Source organism: Panthera pardus, unplaced genomic scaffold, assembly GCF_024362965.1.
Source record: "Panthera pardus isolate Hobbes unplaced genomic scaffold, ASM2436296v1 HiC_scaffold_7, whole genome shotgun sequence".
NCBI lineage: Eukaryota > Metazoa > Chordata > Mammalia > Carnivora > Felidae > Panthera > Panthera pardus.
In genome coordinates, this window is record NW_026527002.1 from 18,341,738 (window position 1) to 18,361,110 (window position 19,373).

General features: G+C 37.0%; 1 protein-coding gene across 5 annotated transcripts in view; it reads left to right on the forward strand.

Annotated features, from left to right (window-relative positions):
- The window catches only part of PREX2 (phosphatidylinositol-3,4,5-trisphosphate dependent Rac exchange factor 2), a 292,133-nt gene that overhangs the window by 145,198 nt on the left and 127,562 nt on the right, over positions 1-19,373 (forward strand). For all 5 annotated transcript variants that reach the window (XR_008419975.1, XR_008419974.1, XR_008419973.1 and 2 more), the window contains 5 exons: positions 2,421-2,506; positions 5,626-5,762; positions 8,259-8,376; positions 13,446-13,630; positions 15,908-16,069. Coding sequence is in view for 2 of the 5 variants with exons in the window: in XM_019453224.2 (XP_019308769.1) it covers positions 2,421-2,506; positions 5,626-5,762; positions 8,259-8,376; positions 13,446-13,630; positions 15,908-16,069 (688 nt within the window). In the remaining 3 variants the exon portion in view is untranslated. The remainder of the gene's footprint in view (positions 1-2,420; positions 2,507-5,625; positions 5,763-8,258; positions 8,377-13,445; positions 13,631-15,907; positions 16,070-19,373) is intronic.

Consider the following 19,373-nt stretch of genomic DNA (forward strand, 5'->3'; position numbering starts at 1 on the left):
AGTGTGTACTCCAGTGATGTTATCTGTGATGCTTACCTATTCTCTCATTTCATTTTTTTTCACTGCTTATTTATTACATCAGGAGCCTATCTTATATTTTGTTTCAAAACTATTTTAAGAATATTCATCTTTAGGGCACCTTTTGGGATGAGCACTGGGTGTTGTATGGAAACCAATTTGACAGTAAATTTCATATATTAAAAAATAAAAAAATTAAAAAAAAAAAAGAATATTCATCTTTTATCTTTTACTTTTAATTTGCTTGAAATCGATAGCTTTTCCTTTATGTCTTTATGCTAATATAAGATTCCTATAAATCATTCTGTCATATTTTCTTACAATAGCTACTTATACTTGATGTAGTCTCCAGTCTGGGGGTAGAAAAGGCAAAAATATGAGAGGTAAATACAAATGAAGTCTTGCTTTGAATCTAGCTGTATTTTACACTTCATAGCATCAAAGGGTTTTTCAAAAAGCTTTGTAGCAGATTATTTAGTGCACTTACTTCCTCCAAGAAACGGAATGTTCCATTTGTATGAATTTAATTCTTCCTTTAATAGACAATATAGTGGTCACAGCAAGGAAGCGTATTTTCCAAAGATCATTTTATGAAGAGAGTCCCAGAATAAGACCAAAATGCATTTCATAGTGTTTTGTACAAAAGTTTTAAAGAAATATATAATAATCTTGAAGATTAGAGTCAACCTTCCCTAGCAATATTAGAAGGATAGAAGACCTTGCTCAGAAAGAACTGAGAGACTGTTATGAATTCCTCACAATCCAAAAGCAATAATAACTCACCATGGCCTGAAAGCTCTAGGTCATTTCAGCAAAAGTGAAATCTTATTCATAATATATAGAAGCATGGGCTACTTCTATGTTTTTGCTTCACGCTTAGAAAATGTATTTATTCCTTTTTCTTTTCCTTAGTTATCTTCCATTTTCATGTGTCTTTTTTTTTTTCTTGAAAGATACTAGTAACAAAGTGCTATTCAAGGGAAGTGCATAGAGCCTTTTACACCAAAAAGTATATAATTAAGGATAAAGGACAAATCAGTTCTTTGACCTATACTCCAGCAATGCACAGATCACTTCTTAGTATATAATCTAATTCATAATAATACTTTCAAGTTTTCCTAGAATAGACAGTTCACATTTCTATCACCGATGCTGGTGTGCCTGCCTAGGTTATATTTCAGATAGCAGTACCAGGCTCTGCCATGAGGTGTAAATGCTGTACATTTGTGGCTTTCTCAAGTGTTCCAGGCGCAGTGTTGCCCAAAGTGCTCCAGTGGCTATTTTATAAGCTTTAAGTAAGTTCCACTGTATGTAACTTCAGACTATGTCTAACGTGCCCTTGAAGGGCTGCCGACATTTATTGCATGATTAATTCATCATCTTTTGGAAACAATTTTATTTCTTGGGCATAAGGGCTATCCATCAAAATTTATTGCATTGTATTCATTTGTCTTTGCTCTGGACTGCAATTTACGATACTCATTTTTATTGTTATGATGTTCTGCCTTATCTCATGTTCTCTGCTTTTCATTGTTGCTCTCTGATCTCTGGCTTCCTTCTGTGGAGTAGCTCACTTCTTAGTACCAAACTGGATATCCCTCACTGGTTGTCCTAACAGTTTACTCCTCTTCTCCTTTCCTTCATCTTCTTTTCCGTGGGGATTCGTTGAAAATATTTCTTTTGTTATTCAGGTTCTCCTTTTGATGTACTCTTCTTTCAAAATTTCACTGAGTAAATGCTAAAGTTAATCACATTCTTAAATTATTTTGGTGTAATGTTTGACACATCTTTTTAACTAGCTTTTTGTTGTTGTTCTTTGATGAAGTTCCCAACGGGTAGAAATGTATTAATTCTGTGTTTCTTTTATTACTTTTAACAAAGAAGTGTCACAGTGCACTGTCTTCTTTATAACAGTAAACTAAGGAGAGAAGCTTCCATTTTATTGAAGTGACTACTAGTTCATAGCATGGTGCAGGGCAGTTAACAAAGATTTCTCTTTTAATCTCCACTGACACCCTGCAAAGTAAGTTTTACCATCATCTTTTTGTGGAAACTCAGGCTCAGAGAAGTGAAGGCGTTCATGCAAGTTATTCAACTATCTAGTGACTTAAATGAGGATTTAGAGCTAGTTTTGTCTGACCCCAGAGCCTGTTCCTTATTCACCACGTACCATGCAAATGACTGTGCTCAGTTGAGGAAGTCTTTCGTGCTTGGCTGCTGTGTGCCTTTGTGAGAGCATGCACCCTTTTTGTCTCCTGGTTTCTAGCCCAGTCAGTGTCTTTTACACAGTAGACCTTCAATAAATATTTATTGAAAGAATGAATAAAGGAATGGACACTATTGTTTTAACCAATTGTGTGGCATGTTAAAGTCTTCTCACCTTGTTTTCTGATTGATTTTAGGACAGTGAAGATCCCAGATTCAGCTGAGGGACTTGGATTCCAGATCCGAGGATATGGCCCATCGGTTGTACATGCAGTAGGAAGAGGTGAGAAACCCATCCTGTAAAAACAGCTTTTTAGAATGTATGGATATTGCTTGCTAAACAAAAATATATTCAGAACGTGCATGCTCATGTTGTTATGAAGTTTCTCAATCATATTTTTACTTGATTAGCTCAATGGTAATATGTTTCTAAAACAATATTAAAAAAAAACTCTTAAAAATCGGGGCACCAATTGAGTATCCAACTCTTGGTTTTGGCTTTGATCATGATCTCACAATCCGTGGGTTCAAGCCCTGTGTCGGGCTCCACACAGGAAGCAGTGTGGCTGCTTGGGATTCTTTCTCTCCCTCTCTCTCTGACTCACCTTCCCCCCTCTCTCTCTGTCAAAATAAATAAATAAACTTTAAAAAAGAAAAAAAGAAATGTGGAATCTTAGGACCCACGCAGGACATACTGAGTCAGAATCTACATTTTAACAATACCCTCAGATGATTTGTATGCACACCCAAGGTTGATAAGCTCAGCCCTAGAATAATGCTCTAATAACTTCTATTTTGTCATGACCTAACTTCCTGAAATGCTAGTCTGTGTTTTCAGCTGTGCTTCTTCACTTCCTATTTTAGTTTTAGCCCATTGCTGTAGACATCTCTCCTCATCTTCCACCCATGTCTCCAAAGTCTGTCTTATAGAGTTATCATGGACTTCACTGGAACGTACGGTAGACATTGATAACCTTCATATTAATTGAGCTTTTCTGTGGCATTTGTTTAAACTGACTACTCCTGTTTGCTGAAAATGTTCATCTCCTGATTTCTAAGTTGGCACTTGTCAGATTTTTCTCCTCTGCCAGCTCCCTTCATCTGTCAACCGCTTAACTGTTGGCTCCCTCTTTTCTTCTCTACCTTCTTGTTCTCTGTAAGAAATCTTATTGATCCTGTTCCTGGAGATTTTTAAATCTCTATCTCCAGCTTAGATCTCTTTCCTGAATTCCATAGTCTAGATTTCTTTCTTTCTTTATTTCTTTACTTACTTTTTAATGTTTATTTATTTTTTAGAGAGAGAGAGACACAGAGCGCGAGTAGGGGAGGAGCAGAAAAAGGGGAAGACACAGAATCAGACAGCAGGCTCCGGACTCTGAGCTGTCAGCACAGAGTCTGACACCCGGCTCGAACTCAGGGGTGGTGAGATCATGACCTGAGCCGAAGCCAGATGCTTAAACAACTGAGCTACCCAGGCACCCCTAGATTTAATTATTGATTAAAACTCTCGCCTAAATGCCCCTTTGGCACCTTACAACTCAGTATTATTTCCAAGTGGACTTTCCATCTATTCTCTGAACTTGCTTTGCCTTCTGTATTCTCTTTATTGAAATGACTCTATTTACTCAGCACTGAGTCCAAAAGCAGAGGAGTGATCCTGGGGACTGTAGCCTCTTCATGAACTCCATCATGAGACATCAAATACGTGATCTCATTCTCCCCTTTTGTAACCAATGCTACTTTAGTTCTAGCCTGGAACATTGCAGTAGATGCTTGTTGTGATTTTGATTTTTGACTTAAGTTCCAATGATTCGTCCTCGGTTCTGGGGGTCATGTCACTTCTCTGCTTAAAATTCTCAAATGCTTTTCCTCGTGCGTAGATAGTAAGGTTGAGGCTGTTAGGTGTTCACATAAAGTGTGCAGACACTTCGAAACCTGGCTCCTCTTCACTCTCCAGAGTCTTCACCCACACTCCCATTTTAAGCTCATACCAACTGCTCACATGCTCCCAAATGTCCAGGTTGTTTCTCGACTCGGTGCCTTTTTTTAGGCTATTTTCCCAATGGGGAGTGTCTCTTTTCCCTCCAAGACCTACTTTAATCCAGAAAAACCACTTAGTATTTCTGGGAGTGAATGTTAATGAGAAGAAAAATACATACTGTCTTCTTGAATATAAATTATGTTCTCTAAAATGTTTAATAATTCCTTCATGGGAGAAATTGCTTATAAAGAGAGGCTCTTCTAACATAAATTTTGTAATCATTTGTATTAATTATATTCATTGTATTTATTAATGGTGGTGCATAAGTGTTGATCGGCTCGGAACATCATATAATAATAATTGAAAGTTTCTGAAAATTTTAACTCACTGGAGCAATATGCCACTTCCATATTTAAGTCTATATCTATGCAAATAAATGGACAGTTGATGTTACCTGATTAATTTTATTCTTCACAAATTCTGTGGTTCCTTGACCCTTTGTAGATATCCTGAATGCTTATTTTACTTAGCAGAGCCAGTCAATGGTAGTTGCTAATTGACTGATTTTTTTAAAGAATTTCTTTTAACTGTTCGCATTTTTAAAAATGAAAGTGAATATAGAATTGATGAATAATTATATTTTGCACCTGAAACCAATATAATGCTATGTGTTAATTATAGTTGAATTAAAAAAAAATAAAAAGAAATAAGACTGAAATTTATAAACTATTACAAATTTCAAAAATGTCCTTGCAATAAATGTTACTGAGAAAAATAAATGAAAGTGAATACTTTTCTAATATTTAGAGATTTTTATAAAGAAAGGTAAATAGGGCATACATTTCTGGCTTTCTCATTTTGCTTTTATATTTGTATATGTAGAATATTAAGACTGATGAGACATTTGAAAGGGAAAATAACTGATTAGCGTTGTAAAGGTCACTTTAAAATATCCCTTCAGGGGTGTCTGGGTGGTTCAGTTGGTTAAGCGTCCAACTCTTGCTTTCAGCTCTGGCCATGATCTCTCGGTTTCATGAGTTTGAGCATCGGGCTCTGCGTTGGCAGCACGGAGCCTGCTTGGGATTATCTCTCCCTCTTTCTCTGCCCTTCCCCCATTCATGCTGTTTCTGTCCTCTCAAATAAATAAGTAAACTTAAAAAAATGTGAAAAAATATCTAAAGTATTCCTTCAAACTAATTCTCAGGGGTATGAGAGAATATTCTGTTAGTCACTGTTTGAATGGCCAGATTAAAAGTAGAAAAATTTTGAGAAGGCATTACTATCAGAACCAAGTTTATCAAGAACATACTAGCTAGATCTCTTATTATGTTTTAAAATGGCTTTCCATATTGTATATGTGATAAAAATGAATCTCATTCCTAAAGTTATTTTTTTGGCCGTTGTCTCATTTTTATTTGAAGGGACTGTGGCTGCAGCTGCTGGTCTTCACCCTGGACAGTGTATTATCAAAGTAAATGGTATCAATGTCAGCAAGGAGACACATGCCAGTGTCATTGCACATGTCACAGCCTGCAGGAAATACAGGAGACCAGTGAAGGTAAGCTGCCCTTGGCTTATCTGGGTCTCGCTGCAAACTTGCAGAGGAAGCCCAGGGAAGGACACAAGATGGTTTCTACTTTTAGGTTCACATTTAAGCACATCATTGTAAATCTCATGATGATTGTTTTATCTGCATAATTAATCATGATCAATTCTGCTTAAATGATTGCATTTTATTGTTTCAGTATTATCACCTGTTTAACAAGTGCTCTGGGGTGTTTTCATTTGCATTGTGATATGAGTTTTCAGATACCTAAATGTTTATCACATTGAAATCCAAAGGTTTGATTTGTTTTTTTGACCCTTGCTATTACTTTAGAATATGTAATGGTCCTTGTGTGTCTGTGAAGGTTTTTTTAGGGTCTGTGATTGAGTTTTGTATATATTTATTTAAGTTACTGGATTTAGCTCTTTAAAGAAAATACCAAAATGTACTTGTCATTGCTTAAAATTCTAACCACTATCCTCTGATTAAATTTCAAGTGCCATAGAAAAATAAAATTAGAATCCAAATTTATAAGCAAAGCTTATCCCATGAGGTACAAGTGAATATTGGGCTATAAGAGAAAATTCTCTCAAATTAATCAACTAAATGCAAAAGCAACTTTAGAGGAGAGGCTTTGTATTTTTTCTGCCATACGCAGTCAGGTACTCTTCCAGATTTGAGAATATGACTTGTCCAAACCAGAAAGAGCAATGGTTATTTTCTCATAGGCCAGGACTGACAGCCTATAAAATACTGAACCTACAAGAAACTGAGCTCCTCAATTTTGCTTGTTAATAAGGTCAAACTAGCGTAGCAAATTGGAATTCACGCACAGATTCATAGGTTATTCTGGTTGGCAATATTAACAAATATTTATTGAACTATATCATTGAATGAATTTTTTTAAAAAGACACTTCTGAAATTATCAAACCTTTCCCCTTCAATCAGAATTTTAACAAGTAGCCAAACTGATTTGAGTTTCATTCCTTTTCATTTTCCTTGACAGTCTTCCTAGAGAGAAGTTGGTTAGTAACATGATTAAGAAAAGCAATAAACAGAAAAATTCACTCAGTGAGTAACATGCTGTATCCCATATCCATTGCCACAAAACAGGCTGTTCCAAAACTTATTGGCTTAAAACAACAGTGATTGATTATTTCTCTTGATTCTGCGGGGTGACTGAGTGTTGGCTCCTGTGAAGGCACTGATATAGCAAAGTTTTGCATGGAACAGCTGGGCTCTGCACCTCCCCTCCTCATGGCCTTCCACTCCAGAGCTCCTCCACATGGCCCCCTTTTCCAGTCTAGCAGATTGTCCTTCCTGCATGGCATCTGGATTTCAAGAGGGGATATTATAAGCGATCAACTGTATTTACATCATGCTTGGAAAAATCAGATCCCATGACCAAGCCTCAGGTCAGTGTGGGAAGGAGCTACACCAAGGTGTGGATACCAGAGTGTGTGGTTCCTTAGGGACCACAACAGGCTACCAAGATGTATTTGACTGATCAAATGTTAACTAGCATTGTAACGGTGTATAGCAATATAATAATTAAACACAGTTGTGAAGTTAATACATGCAAAAATGGAGAATGGAAATTGTAGTGCACTTCAGTAGTGCAATTCAATTTATCATCTTACCTAAGAAAGGAGTAAACTTTCAAGTGATGGAAAGCTGAAAGCATTTACTTGGTAGCCATTTCCTCTCTCTCATTTATCTAGATAAGACTGCAACTGCTATTTTAATTAAAAATAGGATGAGTTATGATATGGAAGGGTAAAAATATAGTTACATCACTTGGGAACGCAATGAAGTGAAAGATGTTCTTTCAACTTTCTTATTGGTTTGATTCAAAAAAACATTAATTGGATCAAAATATAGGTGGTAGGAGAGCATTTAAATGGTTTATATCCTGATAAATGATTCATTCTTCAGAAAACTGTCCATCTAACATTTATTTATTTAAAAATGGAATTTAAATTTTACTTTAAGATATACTTGAGGCGTTTTAAGTAAGACACTTGGGAAATACATCTTATTTACAAACATCTTTGGAAGGGATTCTTGCTTGGCTCAGTCAGTTGAGCATCCAGCTCTTGATTTTGGCTCAGGTCATGGTCTCACAGTTCGTGGGTTCAAGTCTTGAGTCAGCCTGCACCCTGACAGCACGGAGCCTGCTTGGGATTCTCTTGCTCTCTCTCTCTGCCCCTCCCACGCTTGCTTGCATGCTCCCTCTCTCAAAGTAAATAAATTGAAACAAAACTCAGAAAAATCTTTGGAAGATAAAATTTCAATCCTAAAAAATTAGTTTGTTAAGCAATATAATTGCCATTGACTTTTTATTAGTCTCTTATGTTGATTTTCTGTCTCTTTTAAATTTGGTTATCTTTAAAAAAACTAGAAGAATAAGTTAGATTGTCAATCCTCCTAAAGCAGGTTTATGAAATGGATATACATTTTAAGAAGCACTAATATTTCTAAGGTTTCATTTCCCCTCCTCATTCCAGCAAGACTCCATACAATGGGTTTATAATAGCATTGAGAGTGCTCAAGAAGACCTTCAAAAGGCTAACTCTAAACCCCCAGGAGATGAAGTAGGGGATGCATTTGACTGCAAAGTAGAAGGTGGGTTCCTTCTTTTCCTCCTTGATAATGATTTAAAGTGTTGGGATTTGCTACTGATGGCCAAGAAAGAATTCTTGAGACGTCTTCAGTGCAAAAAGGTGGTTTTACTAAAGCATGGAGACAGGACCCATGAACAGAAAGAGCTGCACTGGGACTGTGAAGAGTGATTATATATACCTTCAGTTTGGGAAGGGCTTAGGGATAGCTTACATCTCTCAGATATTTTGGAAACATGGTTTCCAGGACCTTGAGGGGCTAGCTGCTGTTAGGAAAAGGTCATTTATTTACCATTCAGGAAAAATTCAGTCATGAGACCCTTCGGACGTATATCAGTGGGGCCATAAGCTTGGAGTATGATTGCTAACCTGTATCTTGGGCGGAGGGGGGGGGGGTGTAAAGATAAAAGAAGCTTCCAAAGCAATTTATTTATTTATTTATTTATTTATTTATTTATTTAGCTTATTTATTTATTCATTTATTTTTTTCAATATATGAAATTTATTGTCAAATTGGTTTCCATACAACACCCAGTGCTCATCCCAAAAGGTGCCCTCTTCAATACCCATCACCCATCCTCCCCTCCCTCCCACCCCCCATCAACCCTCAGTTTGTTCTCAGTTTTTAAGAGTCTCTTATGCTTTGGCTCTCTCCCACTCTAACCTCCTTTTTTTTTCCCCCTTCCCCTCCCCCATGGGTTTCTGTTAAGTTTCTCAGGATCCACATAAGAGTGAAAACATATGGTATCTGTCTTTCTCTGTATGGCTTATTTCACTTAGCATAACACTCTCCAGTTCCATCTATGTTGCTACACAAGGCTATATTTGATGCTTTCTCATTGCCACGTAGTATTCCATTGTGTATATAAACCACAATTTCTTTATCCATTCATCAGTTGATGGACATTTAGGCTCTTTCCATAATTTGGCTATTGTTGAGAGTGCTGCTATAAACATTGGGGTACAAGTGCCCCTATGCATCAGTACTCCTGTATCCCTTGAGTCAGTTCCTAGCAGTGCTATTGCTGGGTCTTAGGGTAGGTCTATTTTTAATTTTTTGAGGAACCTCCACACTGTTTTCCAGAGTGGCTGCACCAATGTGCATTCCCACCAACAGTGCAAGAGGGTTCCCATTTCTCCACATCCTCTCCAGCATCTATAGTCTCCTGATTTGTTCATTTTGGCCACTCTGACTGGCGTGAGGTGATATCTGAGTGTGGTTTTGATTTGTATTTCCTTGATGAGGAGCGACGTTGAGCATCTTTTCATGTGCCTGTTGGCCATCCAGATGTCCTCTTTAGAGAAGTGTCTATTCATGTTTTCTGCCCATTTCTTCACTGGGTTATTTGTTTTTCGGGTGTGGAATTTGGTGAGCTCTTTATAGATTTTGGATACTAGCCCTTTGTCTGATATGTCATTTGCAAATGTGTTTTCCCATTCTGTTGGTTGCCTTTTAGTTTTGTTGGTTGTTTCTTTTGCTGTGCAGAAGCTTTTTACCTTCATAAGGTCCGAGTAGTTCATTTTTGCTTTTAATTCCCTTGCCTTTGGGGATGTGTCAAGTAAGAAATTGCTACAGCTGAGGTCAGAGAGGTCTTTTCCTGCTTACTCCTCTAAGGTTTTGATGGTTTCCTGTCTCACATTCAGGTCCTTTATCCATTTTGAGTTTATTTTTGTGAATGGTGTAAGAAAGTGGTCTAGTTTCAATCTTCTGCGTGTTGCTGTCCAGTTCTCCCAGCACCATTTGTTAAAGAGACTGTCTTTTTTCCATTGGATGTCCTTTCCTGCTTTGTCAAAGATGAGTTGGCCATACGTTTGTGGGTCTAGTTCTGGGGTTTCTATTCTATTCCATTGGTCAATGTGTCTGTTTTTGTGCCAATACCATGCTGTTTTGATGATTACAGCTTTGTAGTAGAGGCTAAAGTCTGGGATTGTGATGCCTCCTGCTTTGGTCTTCTTCTTCAAAATGACTTTGGCTATTCGGGGCCTTTTGTGGTTCCATATGAATTTTAGGATTGCTTGTTCTAGTTTCGAGAAGAATGCTGGTGCAATTTTGATTGGGATTGCATTGAATGTGTAGATAGCTTTGGGTAGTATTGACATTTTGACAGTATTTATTCTTCCAGTCCGTGAGCACAGAATGTTTTTCCATTTCTTTATATCTTCTTCAATTTCCTTCATAAGCTTTCTACAGTTTTCAGCATACAGATCTTTTACATCTTTGGTTAGATTTATTCCTAGGTATTTTATGCTTCTTGGTGCAATTGTGCATGGGATCAGTTTCTTTATTTGTCTTTCTGTTGCTTCATTATTAGTGTATAAGAATGCAACTGATTTCTGTACATTGATTTTGTATCCTACAACTTTGCTAAATTCATGTATCAGTTCTAGCAGACTTTTGGTGGAGTCTGTCAGATTTTCCGTGTATAATATCATGTCATCTGCAAAAAGCGAAAGCTTGACTTCATCTTTGCCAATTTTTTTTTTAATTTTTAACATTTATTTATTTTTGAGGCAGAGAGAGACACAGCATGAACGGGGGAGGGGGGGCAGAGAGAGAGGGAGACACAGAATCGGAAGCAAGCTCCAGGCTCTGAGCCATCAGCCCAGAGCCCGACGCGGGGCGGGGCTTGAACTCACGGACCGCGAGATCGTGACCTGAGCTGAAGTCGGACGTTTAACCGACTGAGCCACCCAGGCGCCCCCATCTTTGCCAATTTTGATGCCTTTGATTTCCTTTTGTTGTCTGCTGATGCTAGAACTTCCAACACTATATTAAACAACAGCGGTGAGAGTGGGCATCCCTGTCGTGTTCCTGATCTCAGGGAAAAAGCTCTCAGTTTTTCCCCATTGAGGATGATGTTAGCTGTGGGCTTTTCATAAATGGCTTTTATGATCTTTAAGTATGTTCCTTCTCAAAGGAATTTTATATGTTAAAGTAGACTTCCAGGATCCTGTGGGGGGTCAGGCTAAGATTCCCTTTGCCCTTAGGAAAGTGTCATCATTGAGGCAGCTGAGCCAGAGGAAGGTCACTCTGCCTATTCCAAGGACTTGTCAATAGGCTGTAGGCAGTAAGGAAGTGTAATATTTCATTTGCTTTTGTTTCCCACATCACTCCTTATTTGCTTACAGTAGTAATTGTTTTTTAATGTGCCTGTGCCTTGTCCCAATTATTGAAAATCTTGTATGTTCAAGCCACTTTCTTAAGTCATAATCTCCAAATAGATGTTATGTGAAATACATAAGTAATAATAGTTAGTCACTAACACGTCATAGCTACTGCACTTTGTTTGGCACTTTATTAAGTGTTTTACATGGATTATCTCATAAAGGCATTAAAAAGGAAACTCTCAAAAAAGTGTTAGTGTCGTATCCTTATTTTAACCTAACCCTTAGCCTAAGGGACTTGCCCAAGCCAGTAAGTGGTAGGATGAGGATTCAAACCCAAGTTAAAATGCGTTTTCTTGTTTTGAGTTTAAATGTTGTGTAGACCTTCCTAATCCAGTGTGGTTCACAGACCAGCAGCAGCAGCAGCATCACCTGGAGAGATAAAGAATCCTACCCCCACCCATCTACTGAATCACAGTCTCCATTTTGACAAGATGGGATCTGTATGCATGCAAAAATTTGAAGTCCTAGTTTAGAAAGAAGGTCTATAGTCCCTTTGAAAATGCTTTCTTGATTCAAGTAACTTTTACTATATTCTAACATTAATGGTACTGAGGCAAACTAATAATGTGAAAACATTATTAGAGAAAGAGAAAGATCTTTTGATAAGGACTCCTATTGTTTCTGTTCTCTCAGTGAAACAAACCAGATACAGATTGTTGGAATCATTGGCTTCTTCGCCAAGGGTAAAGGGATGGAAACAATTAAATTTATGTTTGCATTTGACAAATACCTTGAATTATTGTTTCAACACTTTTTTCACAGAAGTCTTTGAATCCTCTCTTAAAGTTTCATGATATCTTTCCATTTATATTATTGGTAGGTATCGTTGGACATTTTTATTGTACTGTTAGTTTCTTCCAACCAGCATAGTTACATAATCCCCTGTACTGATCATACGGGGGTGGTCAACTTAGGGAAAGCTGTGTTCCCTCCACTCCTGGAAGGAACCACTCAGATCATGGACAGTATCAGAAATATTTCAACCACATTGGAGCACCAAGATTGTTATGACACAGTAACTTTCTTATTTACTTAAACTAGGACAAATCTCAGGACATTATCTTGAGCCCTTTATTCCTCATTTAGAGTTAGTTGATTTTTGCTCATCGTTGTTGGTGCCACAGTGAAAGGGTTGGTGAGATGCTCTGATAATTGGTTTCTAGCTATTCTGGGACTCCATTATTTTAAGATAAACCATTATTCTGCCTTTGTCTATTTTTACTATTTCTACCATCCTAGGACTTAACTGTTTTTATCTAACTAAGATTCTGTTTTTGCTAATTTAATATTTGTTGTTAGGTTTCTCAGTGGTTTCTTGCTTCAGATTTTTGTGTTTTTATTATCAGCGGATTGATCGTAGGCCAAAAACCTGTAGGAAGACATTCCAGATGAAAATGTTATTATAGCAGACAATGACAAATCTTCTCTATGAGCTATCTGCAGAAGATGGTGTTTGGGAAAATTCAGGGATCCTGTCTGCTGAAATAAATGATTAGTGCATCTCCTTTCTGCTTCTTCCGTATGGCTTTGTGTAGTTTTTCCTCCTCTGAACAAGTATTCGTTCAATGTTTGAGGCAGTTTTAGGAACCCTGACTTGAAGTCATGCATGCTTTTAATAAAAATTATAAAATTGTATGTATAATGTTTATATTGGTATAAATAGGCATACATATGGTTGATAGATCAAAATGGATGTGCAAAGACTAGTCATGTTGGAATGGTGAGATTTGGATCATTCAAACATATGTTTTTTAAGTGCTCTTGTTTCAGAAATGTTAACAACAATATTAGATTTATCCATTCTTTAAAGAAATCTTTAAACATTATTCAGAGACACTCAAATTATTTGAAGAGACTCACAAAACCCTTCCTGAATTTGCTGAATGAAAACTGTCCTTGTTCCAGAGGTGATTGACAAGTTTAACACCATGGCCATCATCGACGGGAAGAAGGAGCACGTGAGCCTGACTGTGGATAACGTCCACCTGGAATATGGTGTTGTGTATGAGTATGACAGCACAGCCGGGATAAAGTGCAATGTGGTGGAGAAGATGATTGAGCCCAAAGGTTTCTTTAGCCTCACTGCCAAGGTATGAGTGATCCTGGGAAAACAAGGGATTTTGTTCTAAATAAAGTAACTGGAACTCTCCCCCACCCCCACTTCCCAAAACGTAAACAGCTGTGTATGCTTCAGCTGTCAGCTCATTCAACTTTCTTTTCTGTTTTCCCCCCATTACTCAGTATGCATACAATCTTCTTTTTTTATTGATCTCTTTTGGAGTACAGTGTTATGTTAGATGGGACTCTTGCCCAGGCAAATGTTAGTTGATTTGGCAAAGGCTTCTCTACATTTAGCAAGTTTGCTACATCTGTTGATTCAGTATCATGAATACCTTTCAGATGGTTTTCATGACAGGTGGTGCTTTTTTAAATGTAGATAATCCTCTGAAAAGTATTTGAAGTCATGAAATGTATTATAGGAAATTTCAAATTCTCCAAGTCTCATGTTTATTTCATATAATTTCACAAATCTCAGTGATCCATTTATGAATAGATCTTCAGACATTTATGTGATTCTTAATTGGGAAGGATATCACCCTTAGTCTTTAGGCTAAAGCAAGATAGGGAGTAAGAGAGTTTTCATCCAAATGGATAAAACATGTGGTTAGTGAAAGATGGGCATGTGCTTGCTTTTCATGATTCTTTCACCAGGTGAATAAATAAAATTCCTATTGGATACTCCCCAGGTCTGAGTTTTAGTATTTCATCTGTATTTATTTATTTAAATGTTTATTTATTTTGAGAGAGAGAGAGAGAGAATGAATACTAAGGTTAGTGCAGAACCTGACATGGGGCTCAATCCCACAAATGTCAGATTGTGACCTGAGCCAAAATCAAGAGTCGGATGCTTAACCAACTGAGCCACCAAGGCACCCCTGCATCTGCTTTTATATCACCTTGTGAGGATTCGGGTATTACAAGTAAGAAATATGACATATAGCTTCACTACTTTTATTTATTCACATGTCACTTCTTGTTTCATTATGTGTGTGTGTGTGTGTGTGTGTGTGTGTGTGTGTGTGTGTAGCTGAGATAGATTTAGCATTAATAGTATGTATTTTTTAAAATTTTAGTGGCAGAAAATAATGTAGAAATCCAAATGCACTGTTTCAAAAATACTTACTTTATGTTTTTTGTTTTATATTCTGAAAGTCAGCTTCCAAAACAATTGCGTTATTCTGATGACATTGTACCACTCTATCTTTCGATATAGCATCTGTATGTTCAAAATGCCACCTCTGCCCAAATATGTTATATTATCAAGGCAATCCATGTAAGTTTGGACCCAGGTTATTATTATTTTATCCATTTTCTAGCTATTTCAAATTTGCGAAGTTACATGGATTATTTTATATATGACAACTGTATAAGTACTGAAAATACTTCTATTTCATATTTGAAGAAAAGAGTATCAAAGAAATTAAGAAATTGAACCAAGATCACACAGCTAATGATAAATTGAGCTCTACTTTCTAGAGTAGTGATTAAACCAAAAACTCACACTCTGTATTCTGCAAGACAGGGAAGTGGAGCTTCCTGTGAGGGAGCTCAAATAAACATAGAATCTATACATTGTCTCGTACAGTATTATGAAAATGTCAGGTAAGGGTGCAATCAACCCTTGCAATCTTTGAACAATCATAAATATGACACATAATTCTCCATTCATTGGAAATTCCCAGTGATCAGTGGTAGGTACAGACACAAACACACACAAATGCTGCCTTACAATTGATTCAAATGTTCAAAAGGATTTACTAGTTAAAATATCACATGGACGCTTTTATCTGATGTGTTTATCAGCTGGGTGCTCAGATACCGCAACTGACATTGATTTTACGTTAGTAAGAGAATTTCTTCTCATGTATTCATTTCTTCAGCAAACATTTGTTGTCTGCATTCTCTATACTGGGCTCCCAGTAGAAAGTAAGGATGCCATTCTATAGGTTTTCCTTAGTTTTTGTTGTTCTACTACCAAATTGAGGGGGGAAAAAAGTTCTGAGTAACTGACTAAAATATAGGCAATGTGTTCCCACATCAGAGCATACTGATTTGTCCAGCAGGCAGTCTTTGAAGTCCACTCACTTCCCTCAGGTAACCTTTTATAGCCAGCAGAAGGCAAAACACGAGGGGCAAACACACAAGTCCCTCACTTCGCGGTGAGAGTTTTACTGAACATAGAAATACCAGGCGGTGAAAAGAAGTGTGCTGGGGAATGTCACTCTGTGTTCTAGACTTGTGAAAATTGTATTTGGCTAATTTTGAAGGTTTTCTTTACTTGTGTGTGTGTGTGTGTATTACTACAGATTCTTGAAGCCCTGGCTAAAAGCGATGATCATTTTGTCCAAAACTGCACCAGCCTTAACTCTTTAAATGAAGTGATTCCTACTGACCTTCATAATAAATTCAGTGCCTTTTGCAGTGAAAAAATTGAGCACATATGTCAGAGAATATCCAGTTATAAAAAGGTAAAACTTCTGTTTCCTTATTTGACATGTATATATTATTTAAATAATTTAAATGTCCAATTTAATTCACTTACTGATATTTTCATTACTTATTTGTGTACCAGTTTATTGAAATAATAACATATAACATTTTATTTTTTTATTTATGTAATATTTTAGAGTTTAGAGTTTTTAAAATGCCTTTACATCCATTAACCTCATTTGATCTTTGCAAACCTGAAAGCTAGGTCATTATTCCACATTTTCGACATGTAACTGAGGCCTAAAGAATTCAATTACTTGCTAGCAAAAGATAGAGTTGGGATGTAAATCCAGGCCATGTAATTATGAAGTCAATAGTTCTTTTCTTTTTATCTCAACAGAGGGAAGAGAGCTCTCAATCAGAAAGTACACAGAACATAGTCTGTTTGAAATTGACTGATTTGTACATTTATTTGACATATTTATTGAGTACATTTTATATGCCAAGCACTGTTCTTGGTGCCAGGAATATGGCAGCAAAGGAGAGAACATCTTCCCTCTCGGGGTATTTATATTTGAGAGGGGTAGGCAGCAAAGAAGTAAATAAAGTTCACCTGCAGCTCCAAAGTGGGGAAAAAAAAGCAGCCAGGGTGTCAGGGGGAATATGGCCAAGTCATAAGGTTGGAGGCTCAGACAGGGACCAGGAAGAAGCGCTCTGGAAGCTTTTTACCTTTTGGAACTTTGGAAGGAGTTTGGATTTTCTTCGCACATCAACAAGAAGAGTTGGAAGCTTTTAAACGTGTGTGACTTCATCTGATTTAGGTTTTTAAGAGATGGCGCTGCCTCCTCTGTAGGAATGGATTGCTAGGAAGAGATGAGGCATAGATATGAGGAGAAAGCTCTTGGAATAGTCCCAGTGAGTGATGATGATAGGTTGGCCTGTGGTGAAGATGGGGAGACAGAGAAAGTTCGATGGATTTGATATAATTTAGAGATAGAATTAGAAGTTGATGTCCAAAATATATCCTACAGTAAGTTTTTTTTCTATTTTTGTCAGTAGACTAGCTAATAAAATTATTTCCCTCAAAATGAGGCTGGTTGTTTAAAATTTGGCACAGCCATCCGAGGTAATTTTATTTATCTCAGTGTTTCTGAATGTGAGTTAATCTATATGTTTTACACTCCTGATATATTAAGTAAAAGATAAGCCCATGTATGTCCAGATAGGGCTATATGAGAATAGGGAAATGTAGAAATGAATACTTGAACACTGGTTACCTCAGGTAGAGTGGGACAAGGGGAAGAAGGATCACCATATTTTTCTTTAGGACTTCCCTGAGTGTTTATCTTGTGAAGTTGAATATGGGTTGCTATTTTGATTTTTTATAAATCCATTCACATGAAGAAAAATGATATTCAAGATTACTGCTTAATTGTCACATCTGTTAATTCTCTTTCCATGATTGTTGAGCTCAGTTCGCCTATTTGATTTCAGGAAAGATTCCATGAATGCTTTGTTGTTGCTGAAGAGCAGAAGATTCTTTTTATTTCTCCTTTTTCTCTAAGATAGGACAGTGTTTGAGGTAAAATTTAAAAGGTCGAAACAAATGCAAATTAGCATTCCCTTTTGAACACATTTTGAAAAGAGAATCATTCTCTTTCAGAAATGGATCTGTATAAAGTATGATAGGCATTGAGACAGATTCTAGTTGTCAAACTTGTCAGTGTTTGGGGGTCATTTCTTTTTCTGTTTTTTTTATTTTATTTTCTTCCTACTTCTCTCCATTCATACAAAAAAAACAAAAGCAGTAGAAATATCTTAAAAAATATACATGAAAAAAGTAAACTATGTGAGTAAAAACAAAACATCAGGATGAGGATATATTAGATAGGGTATTGATTCAGCTGCTGTAAGAAGGACCAAGATAACATGGGCTTAAAATTGAAAGTTGATTTTTCACTCACATGAAGGTTCAACGGGCTGGGAGTCCAGTGGGGACTGGATTGACAATCTTCTAGGGCTGCTTCTATAGTTTTGCTGTCTCTCCTAAGACATTGCCCTCTTCCACAAGGTCAAGGTTGGCTGATCAGCACTATGTCTAAGTTATAGCCCCTCAGGACAGAAAAGAAGTGGAGAGCAAAGAGTTTCCTGTTGAGGCCATGACCTGGAAGTTGTACACATCACTCCTGTTCACATGCAATTAGTCATTTAGTGAAAGCAGACTGAGAAATATTGTCTCAAACTGGACATCCATGTGCCCAAATAAAACTCAGAGAATTTTATTAATAAAAGAAGAAAGAGAGAATGGATATTGACAGAAAATTAGCAGATACATTTATAGGTAAAGTTATATTACAATAAATGGTATAGACCACCAAAAAGGTGATAAGGTCAGCAAGTGCTAAAGCTAGTTAGTTGCTAAAGTGGAATATTATATTTCACCTGCAGTTTCCTGATAACCAAAAAATAAATAAATAAATAAATACAGTCTATCACATATTTATCAGCATCCCTATAATTTATACATGTTTCTTAAGAGAAGCAAAGCTTTTCTTAGACTAAGTTCTAAAAGAAATCTCTCACGCTGAATTTCAAAGAGGCGACACCAGGAAATGTCAGGGCAGTATCTGTAAACATATCCCTGAAAAAGAAGCGGCAGTTTGTTTTACGTGCAGATATTTTTCATACACTCTTTATTGAAAGCCAATGGCATGCGTCAAAAACTCAGCTTCACAAAAGCAAATTTATTGCAGGTTGGGGCGGGAAGAACAGGTAAACGTTTACTAAATGCATACCTGTTATGTAGGCAGTAATTGCTTAAGGATGGCTCCCCTCCCACACCTAAAATCTATATGGAAGACGGATCAAAATACATGAAGTAAGTAATAATAATACTGACTACTTAACCTATTAGGAGGTGCCACGATGACTGGGTGAATGTGTTGGCACCCCATACCCTCTTCTCTATGATGGTGCTCCCTGGAGTTACGCAGCACACATCAGTTTATAGCAATCTGCTGTCATATCAGGCATTGCATAGATATTTTACAGTTTGCATATGTTGTATAATTTTATCCACACAGTGACTTGAGACACATTATCTATTTCATTGATAAGTGGCTGAGGCTCAGAGTGGTCAACTTGCCCAAAGGCATGCAACTGAACACAGCTGTGGAATTTGAACCTTGCTTCCTTTTATTATAAATCTGTTTTTTGTTTGTTTACCTGCAATTTGACACTGTACTACACAGTATATATATTGTTCAAATTCCACTGCTAAATTTCACTACACAGCTAAACAGTATGGGTCTGATTACTACAGCAGTGGCAGTTCAGTAAAGG